At 40.3% G+C, this 21,127-nt stretch overlaps 1 protein-coding gene across 4 annotated transcripts in view; it reads left to right on the top strand.

Annotated features, from left to right (window-relative positions):
- Positions 1-21,127, top strand: part of BMPR1B (bone morphogenetic protein receptor type 1B) — a 372,705-nt gene that overhangs the window by 337,845 nt on the left and 13,733 nt on the right. For all 4 annotated transcript variants that reach the window (XM_030564804.1, XM_030564807.1, XM_030564805.1 and 1 more), the window contains 2 exons: positions 16,501-16,603; positions 18,416-18,518. In XM_030564804.1, the coding sequence (XP_030420664.1) occupies positions 16,501-16,603; positions 18,416-18,518 (206 nt within the window). The remainder of the gene's footprint in view (positions 1-16,500; positions 16,604-18,415; positions 18,519-21,127) is intronic.

Genomic DNA, 21,127 nt, shown 5'->3' with positions numbered 1-21,127 from the left:
GTCTGTCCTTTTCAGCTCCTCCTCCGAGTCTTAGCGCTCTGTCTAAATGACGCAGCATTTAACCGCTATTGCATGGTATTTTGTTTTAAGGTTTAAAACTCCACACTTGGCTACCAGTTTGCAGGTTTTTTGCTGTGTGAATCAGCCATTTCCTATTCACGTCGAAGGAGAGCCACTGTTTATACACATGCCAGCTTTCACAATAGAGGACTTGTAAAGCAGTAGCTAAAAAGTTGCAGCTGATTAGAAAATACAAAGGTGTCCACTTTGGAAACATTCAGTTGGCTGGTGTGAGTATCCCCGATGTGCTAGAAACAGAACCTGCCACCAAGCTAACACTCGTTAGCAGTGTAATGTAACGTTTCTGAGGGTTCGTCTACACTTAAAACACTACATTGGCAGCAGATAAGCCGCTGTCGCATTTCAGAGTAGCCACTACCTAGTGTATGGAAGGGGTTCTCCTGTCACTATAGGTAACCCATTTCCCTAAGAGGCAGCAGGTAGATCAACAGAAGAATTCTTCCATTGACCTAGTGCTGTCTACGTGGGGACTTAGGTCAGCTTACAATGCTGCTCAGGGGTGTGAATTTATTACACCCCTAAGCAGCATAGTTAAACCGGCCTAATTTTCTAGTGAAGACCAGCCTATGGCAATATCTACATTTAAAGTGCTGCAGTTGCAGCACAGCAGTCTAGACCCTGACTACAACAATAGGGAGGGGTTCTCCTGTCCCCGTAGTTAATCTACCTCGTCTCTGAGAGGCGGTTGCTAAGTCAATGGAAGAATCGTTCCTTCTGTTGATCTTGCACTGCCTCCACCAGGGGTTAGGTAGTCATAGCTACATCTCTCAGGGTCTGATATTTTCACACCTCTGAGAGACACGGGTATGCAGGTGGAAGTTGTCAATGTAGACCAGCCCGTGGATGTATTTTTAACATAGTGCTCAGGAGCCATGAGCACAAATCCCACTCACAAACACCAGGATTTATTCAGAGTCCTTCCAGGTCACACTTTTAAAACATATCCCTTTAGTTTTAAATCATAACCTGTAGCTGTTTTCAGCTATGTGTACCTAAAGCTAACCACTTATAAACAGTTTAAAAAAAAGTAAAATACCAGAATATGTCGTCATTTCAGCCTAAATGAGAGGGGAAATTAATGTTAAATTTATGTTCTGTTAACATGATTCTCACATTGTTAAACATCCAGTCGCAAAATCATCCTTATTGGAGTCACACCTCTCTGGAGCTTTATTTCCAGTTTTAATTAGGGTGTCAGGTGTTTAGTTTAAACTGGAATTTACCTCAGAAAACGTTATTCTCCCTCCAGCCCAGCACAACCCTTCTACCCCTAAAACGCTTTCATTTTCCCCCACCAGTTGCCCTCTCATATGTCATCTGAACACAGTACTCTTTGTTAATTTCACACTGAGCAGTGGCATAAAAGAAAGAATTGCTAAGCCAGTACCAGGAAAATGGAATTTTGTACCATATTTCTTATACTATATTTTTTAAAGATACCCTATGATTTATCAGCAATAAAGTAAACATATAATTCAAAGGGACCTCTTTCCAAATATAATATAAAAGGACTCTTTTCAAGGATGATGATTTAATATTTGTACACCTCCCATCATTGTAGAATCTATGTCTGAGTTCCAAGTGACACTGATTTTCCTTATATTTGTAGAGTCCAGTTACTTTTTAATATTTTTTCTTTCTAAAGTCTTCAGTACATAATTCAGAATTAAGGAAGAGAGACACAAAGGGACCTCTGTATTGAGAAGGGTGCCCAGCCTCTGAAGTTGGGAAGGAGTGAGTGAGCAATATTAGAGAGACGAAGTGGATGAGGTAATATCTCCTACTGGACGAACTTCTGTTGGTGAAAGAGAGATGCTTTCAAGCTACACTGAGCTCTTATTCAGATCTGGATGGAGGGATACTCAGGTGAAGGAGATAGAGCTGAGAGAGATTGCTAGGTCACCAATCAGCTGACTGTGTGGTAACCAGTTCTCAAGAGATTTGCCGAGCCTGCCCTGCTAAGCTGGGACTCTTTTACTTTGGGACCCTCACACCATAGAACCTTTAATTTTCACCCTTCACTGTAATCTGAATTGCTGTTTGCCCATTGCAATGCCTTAAAACAATCAGGAACTTTCATTCTACTTCTCTATAAATGATGTTTCTCTTTATCAGAGTTCAAATGAAGGACCTGCCACTGTATTTGCACAATGTATAGGTGAACTGATTCTGGTAAAATCTTCTTACAGTAGTTCAGTTAATTATCTCCATTCTATCTCCCCTAATCACCAAAAGGGCTTCCTATCTTTTATGAAATCCATCTCAGTCTTTCAGCAACCCTATCAGTCTGTTAGGTTGTTGGCTGCCTTTAGATCTCACGAGTTATGAGATTTCATTGTGCACAGAGTTGGAGCAGTGTATTCTAGGTCACCCCTAACCCAACAATGCAAATGAAATTTCATTAGACCAGCTGGCCAGACCCCAGTAAAATTTCAGGCTTGAGACCCATCTTGTTGAAACACTGCCAAAGGCAGGGGACCTTTCACGGGTCAAGGAACAGCTTTTCTGAAAGTTCAGTGAGAAAGCATTTCCAGGTGTATTCAAATTAAGACTCGGATAATAGAGTATAGCCCTGTAGCAACTGCAGTGAGGTACAGTATTGAATTTCCTTCTGTAAAAAGCAACCTGCTTCTCTGCCAGAAAATTTTGGTCCACTATGACAGGTATTTACTTGGGGTGGTAGGACACAACTGACTGCCAACCAGCTGTACTGTTATCCATCTGGATGTTTGTATAAAAATGAGGACATCTTGTGGCCACTTAGAAACCCCTCCAGGACTGTATTTCTTATGCTTTTTGCAGGGACTGCATGATATAGGCATTACTTCCTTTTCAAGTCAACATCCCAAAAGCAAGTGTCTATCAATTCCATAGTACTGTGAACAATGGGCAATTTTATACAGCATGTGTTGACCAATACTTTAGCCCTACAGATAAGTTAAGAACACGTTTAATTATTTTCTCTTAAAGCTAGCATGATTTTAACATTAAAAAAATGATTTCTGTCATTTATAACAATGATGGCCCTTTTAAACACTTGACAACTAAAATAAATGGCTAGGGTTAGCTCATTGTCTACAGTATTCCTCTCCTACTTGCCTATACTTACTGTAGGTAATACCTTTATTACTCTAAACTGTGGGGTTATCCAACTGCAAATATTGACTTAGTTATATAAGGCAATTGGCAACTTTTCAAAGGTCACCTTTACATTATGTAGTTAACTAGTAATTTGGTCTTGAAAATGATTGTTTTGCACCTAGATTTCAGAGACAGAATAGGGTGCTTAGTTTCATGTTTGTCTTTGGGCTTCAGCATGAATTCTCTAGAGTCTGATAGGTTTTCAAGGCTATGGATATTGTGTATCCTTGTTACCTTACATTATCACAAAAGATATGCAAATAGTGTCAATCTAACTGAGAGAGACAGTGGCTGAGCACACAGGTGTTTGGAAAACTGATTGATTAACGGGGACCTTTCTCAGGAAGAGGTGAAAGTATTTGTAAGAACTTCATATGTCTATACTTGTAAAGATTGTTAACTCACAACCTGTTGAAACTTTAACCCTCTTTCTGCTGTGGGGGTTCGAAATAAGTTTTCAAAACAGAATTTCAAAGCTGCTTAGTTTCAAGACAAATTGAGCCTCATTTTAAAAATTGAAACGATGCATTTGCATGTGCAAAATGCATGCACGGTTACTGCAGTCATGCAGACCCATGGGGTAGTTGCATACCACAAAAAAAACTGGACTTAACTGGGCATGTACACAATGCAATCAGAGTAATCACATTCACTGATTAGGTGCATGGTCATATACACAATTTTCTGTGCACAAACATGTGCCTGCAGTTTTAAAAAGTGTGTCCATAGCTTTTATCCAACTGCCATGCAAAGCAAGTTCCGCCTGGTTTCTCAGCTATTACCTAATGGTCTGTTTTGATTGTGTTTCTACACAGCTGTGTTTTAAAGCAGATAAAACACTTAGCTTTGGTTTATCAACTGTAATAGAGAATAGAATTGCTTTGCCAGAACAAGCTTAGGGGATGTTTGCATGGGACATGTGAGCAATTTTATTCTCATTTTGTTATCAAACTATGGAGCTGTGAATATCTCTAATTTCGAATGTATGGGGAGAGGACTCCAGCAGTAGGCTGAAATACCAAATTAAGGTCCTTTGCCTTTTGTCAGAAGTAAGGCTGTCGATTAATCACAGTTAACTCACGCGATTAACTCAAAGAAATAAATCATGATTAATAGCAGTTTTAATCACACAGTTAAGTACTAGAATACCAAGTGAAATTCATTAAATGTTCTGGATATTTTTCTACATTTTCAAATATATTTATTTCAATTACAACACAGAATACAAAGTGTACAGTGCTCACTTTATATTATTTTTATTGCAAATATTTGCACTCTAAAATTGATAAAAGAAATAGTATTTTTCAGTTCACCTCATACAAGTACTGTAATGCAAACGCTTTATCGAGAAAGTGCAAATTACAAATGTAGATTTTTTTGTTACATAACTGCACTCAAAAACAAAACAGTGTAAAACTTTAGAGCCTACAAGTCCATTCAGTCCTACTTCTTATTCATCCAGTCATGAAGACAAACAAGTTTCTTTACATTTACAGGATATAATGCTGCCTGCTTATTATTTACAATGTCTCCTGAAAGTGAGAACAGGCATTCTCATGGCACTTTTGTAGCTGGCATTGCAAGGCATTTATGTGCCAAACATTTGTATGCCCCTTCATGCTTCGGCCACCATTCCAGAGGACGTGCTTCCATGCTGATGACGCTCGTTAAAAAAATAATGTGTTAATTAAATTTGTGACTGAACTCCTTGGGAGAGAATTGTATGTCCCCAGCTCTGTTTTACCCGCATTCTGCCATATATTTCATGTTATAGCCATTTCGGATGATGACCCAGCGTGTTGTTTGTTTTAAGAACACTTTCACTGCAGATTTGACAAAAAGCAAAGAGAGTTCCAATGTGAAATTTCTAAAGATAGCTACAGCACTCAACCCAATATTTAAGAACGTGCCTTCCAATACATGCCTTCCAAAATCTGAGAGGGACAAGGTGTGGGGCATGCTTTCAGAAGTCTAAAAAGAGCAACACTGCAGTGTGGAAACTACAGAACCTGAACCACTAAAAAAAATAATAAAAAAAATCAACCTTCTGCTGGTGGCATCGGACTCAGACAATGACAATGAACATGCGTCGATCTGCACTGCTTTGGATCATTATTGAGCAGAATCTGTCATCAGCATGGACCAATATCCTCTGGAATGGTGGTTGAAAAGCAAACTTTTGTTATGATTTGAAGGAGGAAGCTGTATCACTCTGCTATTTTTATTCATATTATTCAAAAAAAAGAATATTCTGCCATTATTTAAAATCTAGCACTGCCTAGGTCAAGTGTAACTCCTTAAATACTTTGGGGGAGAAGAGCAGGAATCCATATGAAGCATGGGCTAAATGATTCAATTACAACAAGACCTTGGCGTGAATCTTTCTCCTCCATCCATGAACCCAATCCAAATATAGTATTGTGTTGAGGTAAGCCTCGTTTTCCTCTGTACTCTCAAAATTAATACAATTCATGACTCCCACGTTCTCTCTGCATGCTGCCTTAATCTGTTTTGAATAGGAATTGACTTACTTTGTGTTTTGTAAAAGCATCATGGCCTAAATTTTCCAAAGTGTCTAGCAGATTTCAGGTGCCCAACTCGATCCACTTAATGGGGCCTGATTTTCAGAGTGCAGGTGCTTGAAACTTTCTGGAAATTAAGGCCTTGTTAAGGTCTCACGTTGGTCATTCAAAATCACTAATCACTTTTTGAAAATGTAGGCCCATGTACCTTTATGTTGCTATATATGTTATGGTAAATAATCACTGATAATACTCCAATCTCTGTTGAACCCCTTTTCACTGTCCCAGCTAGCACAATGAGCTTCAGAGAGGAAGCCCTAGAAAATGAGGGATTTCCACAATAAATTTAATTTATTTAAACCAAGAACACACTCCATATTAGAAAATACTCACTTTACATTTGTTTTTTCATTTTGCAACGTTAAAATAATGGAGCTGGCTCAGCCTAAGATCTTGCATATGTGCACAGAAAATTGTTTTAATCTGCTTTGTTTTTTCAACCAAAAAATTAGAATATAAATTATATGTATTTTGTTCATTCATTTTTATAAATAACCCAAGTACCTGTTAAAGTGAATTTTGTGTGTGATGACAGAGACAGAAGCAAAAATACAGAGGGATGTCTCAATGGTTGGTAGTATTGCCATGTCAGAGTCACCATCAGGCTGGAAACTGTAGATATAGGCTCTTTTCTTAACACAGTAAATGAGCTTTATAAAGTGGTTCTCTGTGGGAGTAGGGAGAATCCTCCATTCCATGTTGCAGAGTGTCCTCACATCTTTCTGTGCAGTGTTGTAGAGAGGGCCGTCACTGATGGCGTAAGAAGTATGTCCCTCTGTGACTTCTTGGAATCTGGGATGTGCCCCACACAGCAGAACAGGATCAGTTTTGCTGACTGGAGGCTTGTGTGGTCCTTTCACAGGCTGAGGATTTGTCCCATTATGAGCCAGATTCTGTGCTTTGTTGTAAGTGCATGGTTCCCACTGACTTCAGTCATTGCATACACATCTGAAGGCTGAATTTGGCTCAGCAGGAGTATAATGCAGTTCTTCTAACTGCGTTTCATGTTACTGATACCACAATATTTTTTGCCAGAAAATGAGTTTGTGTTGAAAAAATGTACAGTGGCTCTTTGGTTTATCGACAGTGTTCTGCTAAACTTGGCTTTTATGAACATATTCCTAGGATGATAGATATGACCAAATGTAGGAAGTAGATGCATGTTGAGAGTTTAAGTAGTGTCATAACTAGAGAAAGTCTGTAGAGCTTCACATAAGCATCTGAATGGTCAGGTTTCTTTACAAACTGTAGTTGAAGTTTCCCCGTCATTACTAAGAACCAATGCAGAAGTTGTTTTGCTGATTTGATTGAGACCATATGGGCAATATAATTTATGCTGCCAGTGTATTCAGAAATGTGCACAAGAGATGAAGTTTAAAAAAATAAAATCCTACAGGCTGCATTGCAGACCAGAGTAAGGTGGTGGTAATGTACTGAAAAGTAGGAGGCTTCTGGTTTAGTAGTTAGAGAGTTTAACCAACCTGCAGGTTGTAGGAAATGAATGAGGAAATAATTTCATCTGTCCAAATCTTTTTTGCCATCACAAGTTACTTAGCATATTCATTGAAAGATGGTTAAGGATTTATTATGCCTGTTATTTTTAAAGTCCTTCTGTGGTAGATGGGTATTTAAAGCATTTTTGTTTATTTTAAAAAAAGAGAGGGAAAGAGAAATAGTAAGACAGATATTGATGTCATGCTTCCATAGAAGCCTGGGGAGGAAATTTTCAACAATCAAAGTGTGGTAGCTAAGGTGTTGCATCTTTCATGAGAAATGGCTCTTCTCCAGTAAGGACATCTACTTGAACAGCTGCAAAGCTCTTGGGCCCCCGTGCCTCGCTTCTGACATTTAGTAAAGATCTCAGTTAAGATCACTTATGTCATTATAGTAATTAATTGTAGCAATACCTTCTAGTTCAGGATCTGTCAGCATTTCTGCTATTCTTTGCCCCCCTACCCCACCAATATTTGACCTGATTGTAAAAAAATCACCCTAGCCAAAATATGACATACCAGATCTCTGCTTGTGAATTATCACGTCCAAAATGTGTTTAGTGTCTTTTCTGTACTGTAGCATAACATGATGCCTCACTGGAAGCATGGCTACAAGCCTACATTTTACAACATCCAATTCAATTCTACATTTACACAATAAATGTTTTTAATTTTTAAGTGAATGTAATTTTATTTAATAATCCATAAATGTTACGTTATTGAGAATGAAAAGAAGTTCAATTTATACTGCTTTATATGTACAGGGGTCACCGGTATACATCTCCCCCTTATCCATTGTTTGGGATATCCGTCGCTTATCAATAGGGGAACATGTTCCAATTCACATTGGTCCTGATCCACATATCCATTGTTTGCACAGGGCCGACAATCAACTCATCCCTATCCCTCCCAGTGCCTCCTGCCTGCCGCAATCAGCTGTTAGGTGGCATTCAGGAGGCGTGCGGGGGAGGAGATGGAGCAGGGACGGGACACTTGGAGGAGAGGGCGGAACTGGGTGGGAAGAGGCAGGGCATGGATGGACAGGGGTGGGAAGAGGCGGGGCAGCCCTGAGTACAGTAGTGTCCTGTACCCATCATGAGTGTAAAACGCATTTGAAGTGTTAAAAGTTGGCCTGTGCCTAAGAGGCAATGTAAGAGTGTAACATTAGAAGTGAAATTGGATGTTATAAAGTGTATTGTAAGAGGTGAGCATGCAGCTGATGTTGCTCATATTCTCAGTTTGCCTGCTTCAACGATACACTCAGTTTTTAAAGAGTGCTAATCGAATTCATGAAAGCGCTAGAAATGCTACGAAGTTGTCATCAATGAAGATAACGAAACAGAGCAGCAGTACAGGGATCCTCAGATTTACGACACAATTTGTTCTTCAGAATTGCGTTGTAAGTCAAAACTCCTTTTCCTGTAGGAATCAATGGTATAAAGGGAGGGGGAATTGGTTCCTGAACCAAGACTTGATACACTATTTTCACCACAATAATACAGAATGTTGTACTGAATGAATTATAGATGACTAATGTAGCAACATCAGTGCATTTATTTGGTAAACAGCATTAAAATAAACATAAAAGCACATATGTTTTGACTTTCCAGAACTTTTTGAAGGGCCTTTGGCTGGGGGCTTCGCTGAAGTCTGGGCTGCAGGTTTCTCTGCAGTCTTCTCTGGAGTCTTGTCTGCAGTCTTAAAGTGTCCAAGGAAATTTGGACAGATGTTCTCCTCTTCTCTTTGTAAATTTCTCTGTAGCAGATGTACATGTTGGATATGCCCCTATTCACAGATGCGCTGCATTATAATGAATGGAGCTGGAAGGAGGGGGGAGTCCTTGCAGTTGCTTGTCTGATTGGCTTCCACGGCCAGGGTAGCTTGTTGCTGGGTAGCACTGCCGTTTGTTTTTGATTGACTGAGCCCAGGGCCGGGAGCCAATCAGAAAGCTTGAACACTGAAATCAATGATTGGCTGAAGCTCAGCACGTGATGTGTGCTGTTCTCCCTGCCGGCTTTCATCGTAAGGGCAAAACAAGAGTCGTAGGGGCAAACGAGCAGTCGATTGAAAAACGTCATAAGTGGCATCCAACAAGTCGAGTGTCGTAAGTCCAAGGACGCCCTGTACAATGGAGAAGATGGAATGTTTGCTGGCTGATTGGAGGGATGACCTCCATGAAAAGAAAACACCTGTGAGTTTAAGCTTGATTCAGGAGAAGGCCAAAAGCCTGTATAATAATTTAAAGGAAAGAGAGGGAGAGAGCTCAACAGCAGAAAAGGAGACCTTCCATGCTAGTCATAGGTGATTCCACGGATTTCAGAAGCGTGCCAATCTACATAATGTAAAACTCACAGGAGAAGTGGCTAGTGTGGATGAAGAAGCAGCTGAAATGTTTCCTACACAGCTAAACACAATTGTTTTGGAAAGTAGCTGCTCTCCAAAACAAGTTTTTAATGTCGACGAGATGGGCCTTTAGTGGAAGAAGATGCCGACGAAGACTTACATTTCTCATGACAAGACGACTGCTTCTGGATTCAAAACCTTAAAAGACAGCTTAACCCTTCTGCTTGGGGTGAAATGCAGAAAGTGATTATAAGCTGAAGCCCTCGCTTGTCTACCACAGTGAAAACCAAAGAACAATGAGGGGTTACGTCAAGTCTCATCTCCCTGTGATTTGGAAGTTGAATAGAAAGGCCTGGATGACATGCAATATTTTCCATTTGTAGACCATGCTGTCCTTGAATTTAAGGCTTACTGTCAGAAGGAAAATTGGGCCTTTAAATTTGCCTTCTGCTGGATAACGCAAGTGTCCACGAACTGGACTATGACGCCCTCTGCCCAAACGTCAATGTCCTATTTTTGCCACCCACGTCGTTGCTGCAGCCTATGGACCAGGGTGTATTGGCCACGTTCAAGGCTTATTACCTACAGAGGACATTCTCCGTGCTGATTAAGGAGATGGCAGATGAAGAAAAGCCCAGTGTAAAGGAGTTTTGGAAGTCCCAAAACATCTTGAACAGCATCGAAAACATTGACACATCATGGGAAGAGGTCACTTCGCAATGTATGAACAGCGTTTTGCGCTGTGCAATGCCACATGCTGTCCACAGCTTTGAGATTTGATGCCATTTCTGCTTTCGAGGAAGAAATTGTCAAGTTGGCGAAGGATATTGGCTTTGAGGAAGTGGAGGAAGATGATGTACAGGAGTTGTTGGAGTCTCACGCTGAGCAACTGACAAGTGAGGAACTGATTGAGCTGGACAGCTGGACCAACAATGGATACCTGAAGAAAGCAAGGATGATGATGATGATGATGACGTAGGGCAGGAAGCCAGGAGTCTGAGGACAAAGAATCTCTCCGATTTCTTTGGGTTGCTAGATGAGATGACAAAAATCATATAGAATGGTGATCCTTTTCATGAACAGTCTGCCAAAGTCTCCAGGGCTCTCAGTGATGCAGTGGCTTGCTACAGGGAGATCTATCATTCAAAGAGTCAAGCAGGACTTCTGCAAACAAAAAGCCAGCCCAAGAAAACCCAGCCACCACCTCTACCTAAGTTTAGCATAATTGACATTTTTATACTGTACTACTGTACTGTATTTACTGTATTAAAATGTTCTATGTGTTTGAACAGTGTTAGTAGGGTTCTTCATTATTTTATTCAATCTTTTGTGTGTAAAATGTGTGCTGTATAACCTGTCAGTGTGAAAAGGTTCACCGTTTACGTGAAAAGGGCATTGCCATAGGCGAGTGTGGTGAAGTTGTGAACACATCCCCCACGTATTCCATTATTTCTCATGGGGAAAAATTCCCTAGTATACGTCATTTTGATATCCATCGCCCTTTTCAAGAACACAACCCCAATGTATACAGGGGACCCCCTGTATTCATCATTCTGTGTTATACATGCATACTTATATGCAGTGAACTACAGCATAATAGATGTGGCACGTACTTGTTCAGATTGTTTTTAATGATGGAAAGATTTTAATTTCTGACATGGCTGAATTGTGCTAGGCACTCCTCTTTATGTAGAGTGCATTATATTCGACCTGCGAGGATCTGTTCCTCACCACCACAGTAGAGCTCTTCCAGGAGTTCTAGAAGATACTCTCTCTTCTACTCTCTTGCCCAGATCTCTGGGAGGCTTTCCGAGGGGTGAATAACTTTTACATTGAAAATTCTCCCTCTTAAACCTCATTTTTCCTATATAAAACATTCTCCTTTTAATTTCATTCCACATTCTTCATTCATTGTATCATGGTCTGCAGCTTGTGAAACATTCTTCTCTTGCTGTCTCCAAAAAGAATGATTTCCTCCATCCCTCAAAGTTTTTGAGCTCTCTCCCTCTCTGCTTTCCATGATCTAACTTGCTTTGTCATTTTACATCAGAGTAAAATTTTCACAAGCACTTAAGTGACTTAGGAGCCTATCTCCCATTTTCAAAAGTGATTTATGAGTCTGTGTCAGGGGTCGGCAACCTTTCGGCAGTGGTGTGACGAGTCTTCATTTATACACTCTAATTTAAGGCTTCGCGTGCCGGTAATACATTTTAACGTTTTTTAGAAGGTCTCTCTATAAGTCTATAATATATAACCAAACTACATCTGAAGAAGTGGGTATTCACCCACGAAAGCTCATGCTCCAAAACATCTGTTAGTCTATAAGGTGCCACAGGATTCTTTGCTGCTTTAACCAAACTACTGTTATATGTAAAGTAAACAAGGTTTTCAAAATGTTTCAGAAGCTTTATTTAAAATTAAATTAAAATGCAGATCTTATCAGTTTGGTGTGATCCTTGCCCTTGCTTTTCCTTGCTGAGTTTTCCAGTGTCTGGCATGTATTTAGATACTTTAAGCTGCACACAGGCTTCTATGTGATCACTTGTTAATCAGCCCCAAAAGGGACAGAGGACAGATTTCGTGTGTGAAAATACCTCTTCACACAGGTATGTGGATCCAAATGCTGAAAGCATTGCAAATGCAATTTTCTTCAAACAGTTTCACTGGCAGGGATGTCCAGCAGGTCAGAATAGAGGCCCCATGATGTCTCTCGGTAGCTTCAAGTGCGCTCCACAGATCCACAAATTTTGATGTCCACAATTCTGAGCTTTTTAACTGAATGAGTTGCATTTCAAAATCTTCAACACCCGTCACTGAAATACAGACAAATCCAAGTCGTTTTCTTTGAAGCTTTTCAGGCTTAATTAGAAAAGAAAGCATTGGGCCAAATCACTGGAAATCTTGAAATCTGTCAGAAAATTCTGATTGCAGTTCTTGCATGTACTTTCCGCTCTCATTGATACTGACAGTGCAAGATGTCGATAGCTCTTTTATGAGTTGGAAGTAGCAGAAAGTAGAAGTTTGAATATCCCTGGAAAAAACTGCTAGTTTCACAAAAAATGCTTTCCAGGCTTCATAAAGATCCAGAACTGTTTGTCCTGCACTCTGGAGACAGAGGTTGAGTTCGTTTAGGTGAGCAGTGATGTCAGTTAGAAACATGAGCGCTTACACAGCCATTTGTCATCATCCAGTTCGGGTAGTCTTGTTCTTTTTCTGACAAAAAGGCCTTGATTGCATCAAAAAAGTTTACAAAGCGCACCAAAACCTTGCCACGACTTAGCCTCCGAATGTTGCTGTGAAGTGGGATGTCATTATAAGCACTGTCCATCTCTTCTAGCAGTGCTTGAATCTGTGAGTCAAAGCAAATTGAGTAACAAGGAAATTAACAATTTGCACCACTGTATTCATCACCTTATTAAGCTCTGAATTAGAAATTTTAGCACACAGGTTTTCTTGGTGGATGATACAGTGAAATTTGACTGTCGGATGGCCAATTTGATCTTCAAGTTACTTTACAAATCCCTTCTGTTTTTTGACCGTGGTAGGAGCACCATCTGTTGTCACACAAAATATTATTCTGATGTCAACTCCTCGTTCTTCAAAATGGTCTACAAAACTTTCCAATATATCTTCCCCCTTTGTTGTGCCATGCAGGGGTTTTAGGCAACAAAGTTCCTCTTGGATTTCATTGGAAGCACAATATCTTGCAACAACTGCCAAATGCAGAACGTCGTTTATATCCACGCTTTCATCAACTGCAACACTAAACACTGCTGTGTCTTTCAACGCAGTCATCTGCTTTTCCTTAATGTTTTCTGCCATTTCACTTATGCGTCTCTCAACTGTTCTGGCAGAGATGGGCAGTTCTTTTATTCTAGATATGATTGCGTCTTTATTTGGCAAATCATTGAACAAAATCTCCAAACTGCTGAGAAAAACTTCTTTTATATATTCCCTATCTGTAAACGGCTTTCCATTTTTTGCAATGCACTGTGCAGTCTTGTAACTTTCTTCTGTAGCTTGATTTTTACTTACACTTAAGCTTTTAAACACACTGCTTTGATTCTCATAGGCTGCGACTGCCTTTTTGATTGATTCAGTCTTGTCTGCTTCATCAAGAAAGGTTTTTTCGTGCTTTGTTTCAAAATGTTGTCAAAACACTTGATGTGCGACAAACAACACTTTCATAACAGAAAGCACAAATAGCACGGTCCTTCTTTTCAATAAATCCAAATGTGTCTGTCCAAGCAGGCTGAAATGATCGGACATCTAGCTTCGCTTTCTTAGGAGCTGCCATTTTGTCAAATGTTCCCTTCAACTCAATGGGGGAAAAAATGGCGATAGAAGGCAGGCACAAGGTCAAACGCAGTGTGGTCTGATATAAGCAATTTTAAGATGGGGATGCTGCACAGTGGGCCATAGCGGGGAGGCTGCAGAGCAGCGATCCAAGGCCAGGAGCAGAGCCCAGGGTGGCCTGCAGGGACTCCAGGCCAGAAAGCAGGCTGAGGAAGGCTGGAAATCCGGACCCCAGCTGGCAGGGGGTCAGCAACTGGAACCCCCAGATCGGCAGCTGAGGTGAATGGAGCTGGCGGATGGTAGGGCTGAGCAGAGCTGGAGGCCTGCACCCTGTCTGGAAGGGGGCCTGCGCAAAGTGAGTGGGGCTGCGGTAGGCAGGGACCCCGGCTGGCAAGGGGCCAGCAGCCGGAACCCCAGAGCAGCGACTGAGCGGCTCAGCCTGTCCCGCTCTGGGGTTTCAGCCTGACTCCTGCCAGCTGGGGTTCTCAGCCCCCTGCAAGCTGGGGATCTCAGCCCCCTGCCAGCCTGGGGCTCCTTTCCCCAGGCCAGCAGTGGGCGCTGAGTGGGACTGGTGGCAGGACCCCAGCTGGCAGGAGCCGGCAGCATTAAAAATCAGCTCGCGTGTCACCTTTGGCATGCGTGCCATAGGTTGCTGACCCCGGTCTGTGTCCTGTTGAAAGTGACTAGAATGCCAAAACCTCCCGTGTCTTTGCTTTCCCTTCTTAATAGTACCTCTTCTAACAATATGATTCTTTTCTTCTCCTTTTGTATATTGACTTTATTAGAGACCATCAGTTGTTGACTTTTGTTTTTCAATTGATTGCAATTTATTGTTTTGTTACTGTGTCCCTCAGTTACTCTTACTCATTGCTTTGAATTGAAGGCACCATGTAAACAAATAAAATGTAATCTAATATAATATTGTACTCTAATGGATTCTTTTCAGTCTCTTTTCTTGGCAATCCTATCATTCTGTTACCCAAAAGGGTTATTGTCTTCCTTACTTTACTCTCATGCACAGCATCTAAGTAGTATAAAAGTAAATTGTGCGCTTCTATGAGAAAGTAATCTGTAGTGTGCAACTGATTACTTTTCAGATCCAGAAGTTAGTAACTTGTCCTGTTATTGAAAGTAACTGTGAAACAAGCTTGCGCTGACTAGATTTCACACAGTTAATTTAAAAACGTGCCACAGCAAATGTTTGGTGTTTTCCTATCTGGCGTCCTTCTGTGCCACAGCTAATATTTCCAAATTGAATTTATGCATTCAGTGTGTAACGGAATGTTCCCCTTGTCCTACAACGTATTTATTGTCATTAGTGTTTTTATTTGTTTGTTTTGTTATGTTTTCCTGTCCTTCAAGTAAAAGTAAAATAATTATCTGAAATTCTGCTTTATTTAAGCCTCGTAAATCCATTTAGTTACTTCTTTTATCTTTTATCTGTTTCCCTTTTATTGTCCTTCTTCATTTGTTCTTTTGTTGTGAAAATATCTAATAAACATAAATATTAGAAAGAAAATAAGAGGTTAATAAAACATTTTATTGCTATATGACTTGATCATTCGAGGATAAATATTATTCATTTTATTTCTTACGATCAAGACATTTTTCATTCATTTTGATTGGTAGTGAGTCCCCAGAAAGTAATGAGAAATTAGCAGAGAAGATTTTCAGTCAAATGCAGGCGCTCTTTTTGTTTCCCTAATAACATTCATGCATTTGACCTTCATTAGGGAAGGACATTTATCACCAGCACCATCTAACCATCTGTTAGTATACTTGTCCTCTGTTGTACATGTTCTTGTAAACTGAAGTATTATGGATCACTTTAGGGTTATAACCCAAGTAAACAGTTATGAAGGATGTTGATGATAACTCAAGAACTCATCCGCAACAGAGTGTTGCAGTTTGAAATATGGTTAAAGTAAGGACCACAAATCACTCTTAATAGTGTTTCACAGTCATTATCTCAATGACGCTGGCCTCTTCAGGTCTGCACCACAGAGCAAATCTCTGTATAGTGTGTGCATGCACAAGTGGACCTGCTTTAGTACTGATGCTTTTACTACGATAGGCTTTGCATCATTGGAAACCCATCACATGGTCTGCAGCTGTGTGCTGATTGGGCCACAAGCAGCCTGCAAGCCTTGGGTTGAGAACCACTGGGATAAACATTTGTGCAGAGGAGATGGGCCTTGGGTGAAGATTTTTAATTATGGGAGTTAGAGGTTTGTGTGAAAATGTCAGCTTTGTGGACTGGCTTCTTTTGTTTGAAGAAAAGTTATCGGTTTGTGATTGCTATCTGTCTTTGTTGGATTTAATTTTAACTATATGTGGGTGCCAAGAGCCTGGGATAAGCATTTGTTTGTTTTGTATGTTGAAATAATACTGCGTAAATAAATAAGATTTTACATATGTGGTAATAGTTTAGTCATACGCATTTTGTTACATTACAGTTCAAAGCGTGTTGATTTATCAACTGTATGTTTGTGGGGCACAGCATATCTAATAGCAAATCTCTCATTTTAAAAAACTAATTCTGCTTCGCTCTTTCCAATCTTCAGGACTGATGGCTACTGTTTCACCATGGTAGAAGAAGATGAATCCGGAGGACGTACAATTGCTTCAGGATGCCTAGGCTTAGAAGGCTCAGACTTCCAATGCCGGGTAAGAAAACAGTTATGATCAAGGTTTGGTCTAGGTATTGTGATAGTTTTCATTCAGCTGCAGTGTAGTCAGGATAAATGCATGCATCTGCTGCTTTGATTTTGGTCATGTGGGAGATGTACCCTCTGTATGCTGAGGAAATGGCATCTGCTCCCCAAAACTCTTGCTACTTCGTCAAGCACACAATATTGTTAGTTAACTAATATTAGCCTGTGCTTTCCTGGTGAAACTACCACTTGGGTAATTACATTCTGATTCTCTAAATTCCCCCTGCGGCTTGAATTAGGTAACACGGTCTTTACTTCCTTTCCTAAACTGCTGTGTGCTGCGTAGTAGTGTGCCGTAAAAAAGTTGCTGTTTTCACAGAAGTTGTTACATATCACTGATGTGTAACGTGAGTCCTGTATGTGTAGACAGTCATCCAGTCAGTAAATGTGGGGAAGGTATTATAGTTCCAGGGAGAGAAATGTGTTTCCATTTCATGTACTGCAATCAATGTCTCACCCTACACAGCAATTCTCTTTTGTGCTTGCATGTTTAACACAGAGAAATCACTCGGGGTTAAACCCCCAGCTGTTCTGTGCAAACCTCAACATGACGGTGGAGGAAGGACAGCAGGTGGAATGAAGATGACTCTGAGTACATCTGCACTGCAAAATAAAACAACAAAAGACCACAACCATGGCAGTGATTCTCAGAGCCTGGGTCAACAGACTTGGGCTCTTGCTGCAGGGTGTTGAATAAGGGCACAGGGTAAGAATAGCAATGTTAGACACTTCTGCTCGGGCTGGAGTCCGGGCATTGATACTGTACCCCTTGCTGGATTTCAGAGCCCAGGCTTCAGCCCAAGCAGGAACATCTACATTGCTATTTTTAGTCCTGTAGTGTGAGCCCAAGTCAGTTGACCGGGGCTCTGAGACTGGCTGCCGCATTTTTTTGTTTGTTTGCAGTATAGATGTACCCTAAGTAATCTTACTGCTCCCACACCCAAATCTGGGCCTATCCAGGGGCCAAATCAGCTATTGGTACAAGTTAGAGCAGGCTAAGGGTTGCTCTTATTTTCACCAGCTTGTAATAAACTCATAGGAGCCATTATTCCAGTAAATATCTCCGAAGTATAGTGCACTGTGTTCTGTCCCCTCCTGCTGCCTCTTCATACCCTTCATAAATCTATTTTGCTGGGGGTTGACTACACTGGCTTTAAGCTGTCTGAGTATTCCCCTACATGAAAGGAATCATGCGCTAAAGCCAAGATTTTCAAAACTAGGCGTCTAAAATGAGGCTTCTAAGTGCTTACTAAATAAGCAGCCACATTTTCCAAAATGCCAAGCATCCTAAAGTCTCTGCTGAATGCAGGCCTGACATTAGGCATCTGTTTCTGGAAATCTTGGCCTTGGGGCAAAATTCTGTCTGCTTTGCTCTGGAAAGTGGGACAGAGGATCAGGCCCTCAGTCTCACTGTACATAAACATGAAATCTGTCTGCCCCAGAATTCAATTGGAATGCTTGAATAATGTAACACTAATGCACACGTTCTCTCGCAGCTCTTCCGTACGCTGTTACGGCCAAATACATCTTTGTATAATTGTAATGACTTCAGTGGAATTTCACAAGGGATGAATTTGTTCTTTGATGTTTAAATGGCTTTAGTAGGATGGCCCAAATCCTTATTGCAGTAATATTTGAAATCCTTCACTGGTTGTGATGCTGTTTACCATGTCAGGTCTGTCTCCTTCTCCAGCACCCAAACAACAGTGTCTGTTTAAAAGAACAAAGATGCTCACAGAGTTCTCTGTGAATTTCTCTGTTGCAGGATACACCCATAATACATCACAGAAGAACTATTGCATGCTGCACAGATGAAGATTTCTGTAATGAAAACCTTCACCCTACGCTGCCACCACTGAAAAACAGAGGTAAGAGGAGGAAGAAAATCTATCCTTAAATCAGTAGATGCATGTATTTTTCCTAGAAAAGAAAAGAGAATTAGATGAGCTTCATGGAAAAACCAGATTTTTTTGTGTCCTGTAGCTGTTCTGGTAATATTTGGAAAGAGTATCTACTTGGTTGTTGCTAGTATTTACCTCTATTTGTATTCCCATCATGCCTACAGGCATCAGTCAAGGATCAGAGACCCATTGCACGAGGTGCTGTGTGTAGTAAAATAACAGTTCCTGCTCCAAAGAGCTCACAGTCTAGGTTAGGCTGGGGCAGGGATTATCTCTTACTTTGTTTGTACAGTGCTTAGCACGGGATAGGGGAGTGGGGTTGACTTACTGAGGCCTCTTGCTGTTCATGCCATACAAATATAAAACAACAATAATGAATGCCCTCTGTCATTGCAAAAGATTTTAGTTTGTAACTACATAACAGTTTCAGAATGACACTTGGGACCAGATCCTCAGATGCTATAAATCAGCATAGTTCCATTGAAGCCAATGGAACTAATGACGATTTATAGCCGCCAGTAATCTGGCCCTCAGAGAATAAGGTCTGGGCGTTATTGTGAACTCCGTGTTTCAGAGGTATAGAACAAACAATAGAGTAACACTCTGCACAAATGCATTTCCAGGTCTGGTTGGAAGTTATAAAATATTTTTATTTTTAACATACAGCAGTTCCTGGGTAAGCACGACATGTATAGTCATTGGCGTAGCTGCTGTGTCTGACTTGTGTGGTCAGCATCAAATTTGGTCGTAGGAGACAGAATTTCCAATTTTTTTGGTGTTGCCCATTTAAAGCTGAGAACAAACTGTGGGCCATAGCACTGAACAGTAAATAGGACCTGTTTCATATCTCAGTCTAAACACATTACTTATGTAATTACTTACCCACACACACCCCCACATATGCATATAGAAAGTACTATTCCTGCAGTCCTTACTTAAATAAGGGCTTCCTTCATTGGGATTCTGCACAGCAGGGCTACAGGATTGGGCCCATAAAATTTAATATGTAAAATAATTCAGCATTGACTGGTGAGCCATTAGATCACTGAAACTTCATAAAATTCTGACTACCAACATAAGAGCTCTGTGTCATTTTGTTGGTCTTTATTAAGAGAAAAAAAGTGACTTGAACAGAGAAAATCCCAGAAGAAAGAACGTTTGTATGTTTGTGTAGTATATGAATAATATAATTTTATTTAGGAAAATCAAGTCCATGATTTTTCCCCCACGCGCTGGTTGAATTAAACACTGCAGATTCAAAATGGAGCAACCTTGTTCTAACTTGTCTCTTTCCTTGGTTTTATATTACATTTCCCATTCCAGCCTAAACTGAATGGAAATGTAAAAATCAGGTAGTTAGCATAGTCAGCTGTCTATCTACTGTTTATGCAAAAATGCAAGTTCTTTTGCTAATGCCAAATTTTCCTTTTTTTTTCGGGGACAGAGGACACTGAAGTACTAAGGTGACAGATAGCTTAGATGAATAAATACCAAATAGCAGACAGAGTATTTTTGAATACATTATTAGATGAATAGCTTTTAAGCTGCTTGAATACTGCAAAACTAGTTGTTTAATTTGTTATTTGACAAATGGCAGTATGTTCATTTAACGTAATTCCTCCGGCACTAGTAGCTAGATAGCAAATTGTGGCTGTAATTTTAGAGCCTGCTTCAGATAATGTGGCTCTATGGTCAGTAGCTGTGAAACAGCACCAAAGTCAGCCCCTTTTTGAAAGCTGTATGGTCAGCTGTGATTCTTGGTGCCAGAAACCAGGGTAGCTTGCCACTGTTCTATCACAATCTGAACATTCACCAGCAATTTAGACTTTGAATTCTCCCACTAGCCATATTAATATATAACAGTTGACCAGTTCTGTGTTAATAGCCATTCTTCCTGTCTTGGATTGTTTTTAAATGTGGTGCAGTGACTCTTAGATTTATTATCAGAATTTAACATGAACAGTGATATTAAAATAAATAACTAAAATTAAAAATGGATTTGTTGAAACAAAAACTTCACTGGAATTGATGCAAAAATGTATGTTGTTTGGTATTTTAAAACATACAAAAAAAGTTAACTCCTGATCAGGAACTTTTGACCAAGGTCATATCTCAGGAGAAACCGGGGTCTGGTGAGGTCCTTCAGCCATAGGTCAAAGGTTGCACAGAATTATCATCTACAGATGCGTGCAATTTGTGTTCTGAAAGTGTTTCTCCATACCTAGCATTTCCTGGAAGAGACTCGCTCTTTAACCACAAACAGAATGAAGCCGCAGATACATGAAAATATCAGACAGAAGAATTAAAATTAATCAAGCCAGAGAACTATCTTTGTGTCAAGTAGGAAGGAAAAACACAACAGCAGCTAAATCCATTTCTGGACAGTGTTCTGATGCATCCTGCAGTACTAGCAGAATAAAAATACCCTGGAGATAACATGGAGTCCCCTTGCTAGTCATGCAGCCGCCTTATTAAGGAAATGAGAATAATAATCATGTCTGAAAGGACACCTCTCTTTTAAACAATAAAAATATTACTGGAAATCCCAGTGAAAGTGCAGACTGAAAGCAGATGAG

The sequence above is a fragment of the Gopherus evgoodei genome, chromosome 5 (assembly GCF_007399415.2).
Source record: "Gopherus evgoodei ecotype Sinaloan lineage chromosome 5, rGopEvg1_v1.p, whole genome shotgun sequence".
In the NCBI taxonomy this organism is placed as follows: Eukaryota; Metazoa; Chordata; order Testudines; family Testudinidae; genus Gopherus; species Gopherus evgoodei.
This window is presented reverse-complemented; position numbering and strand designations above follow the sequence as displayed.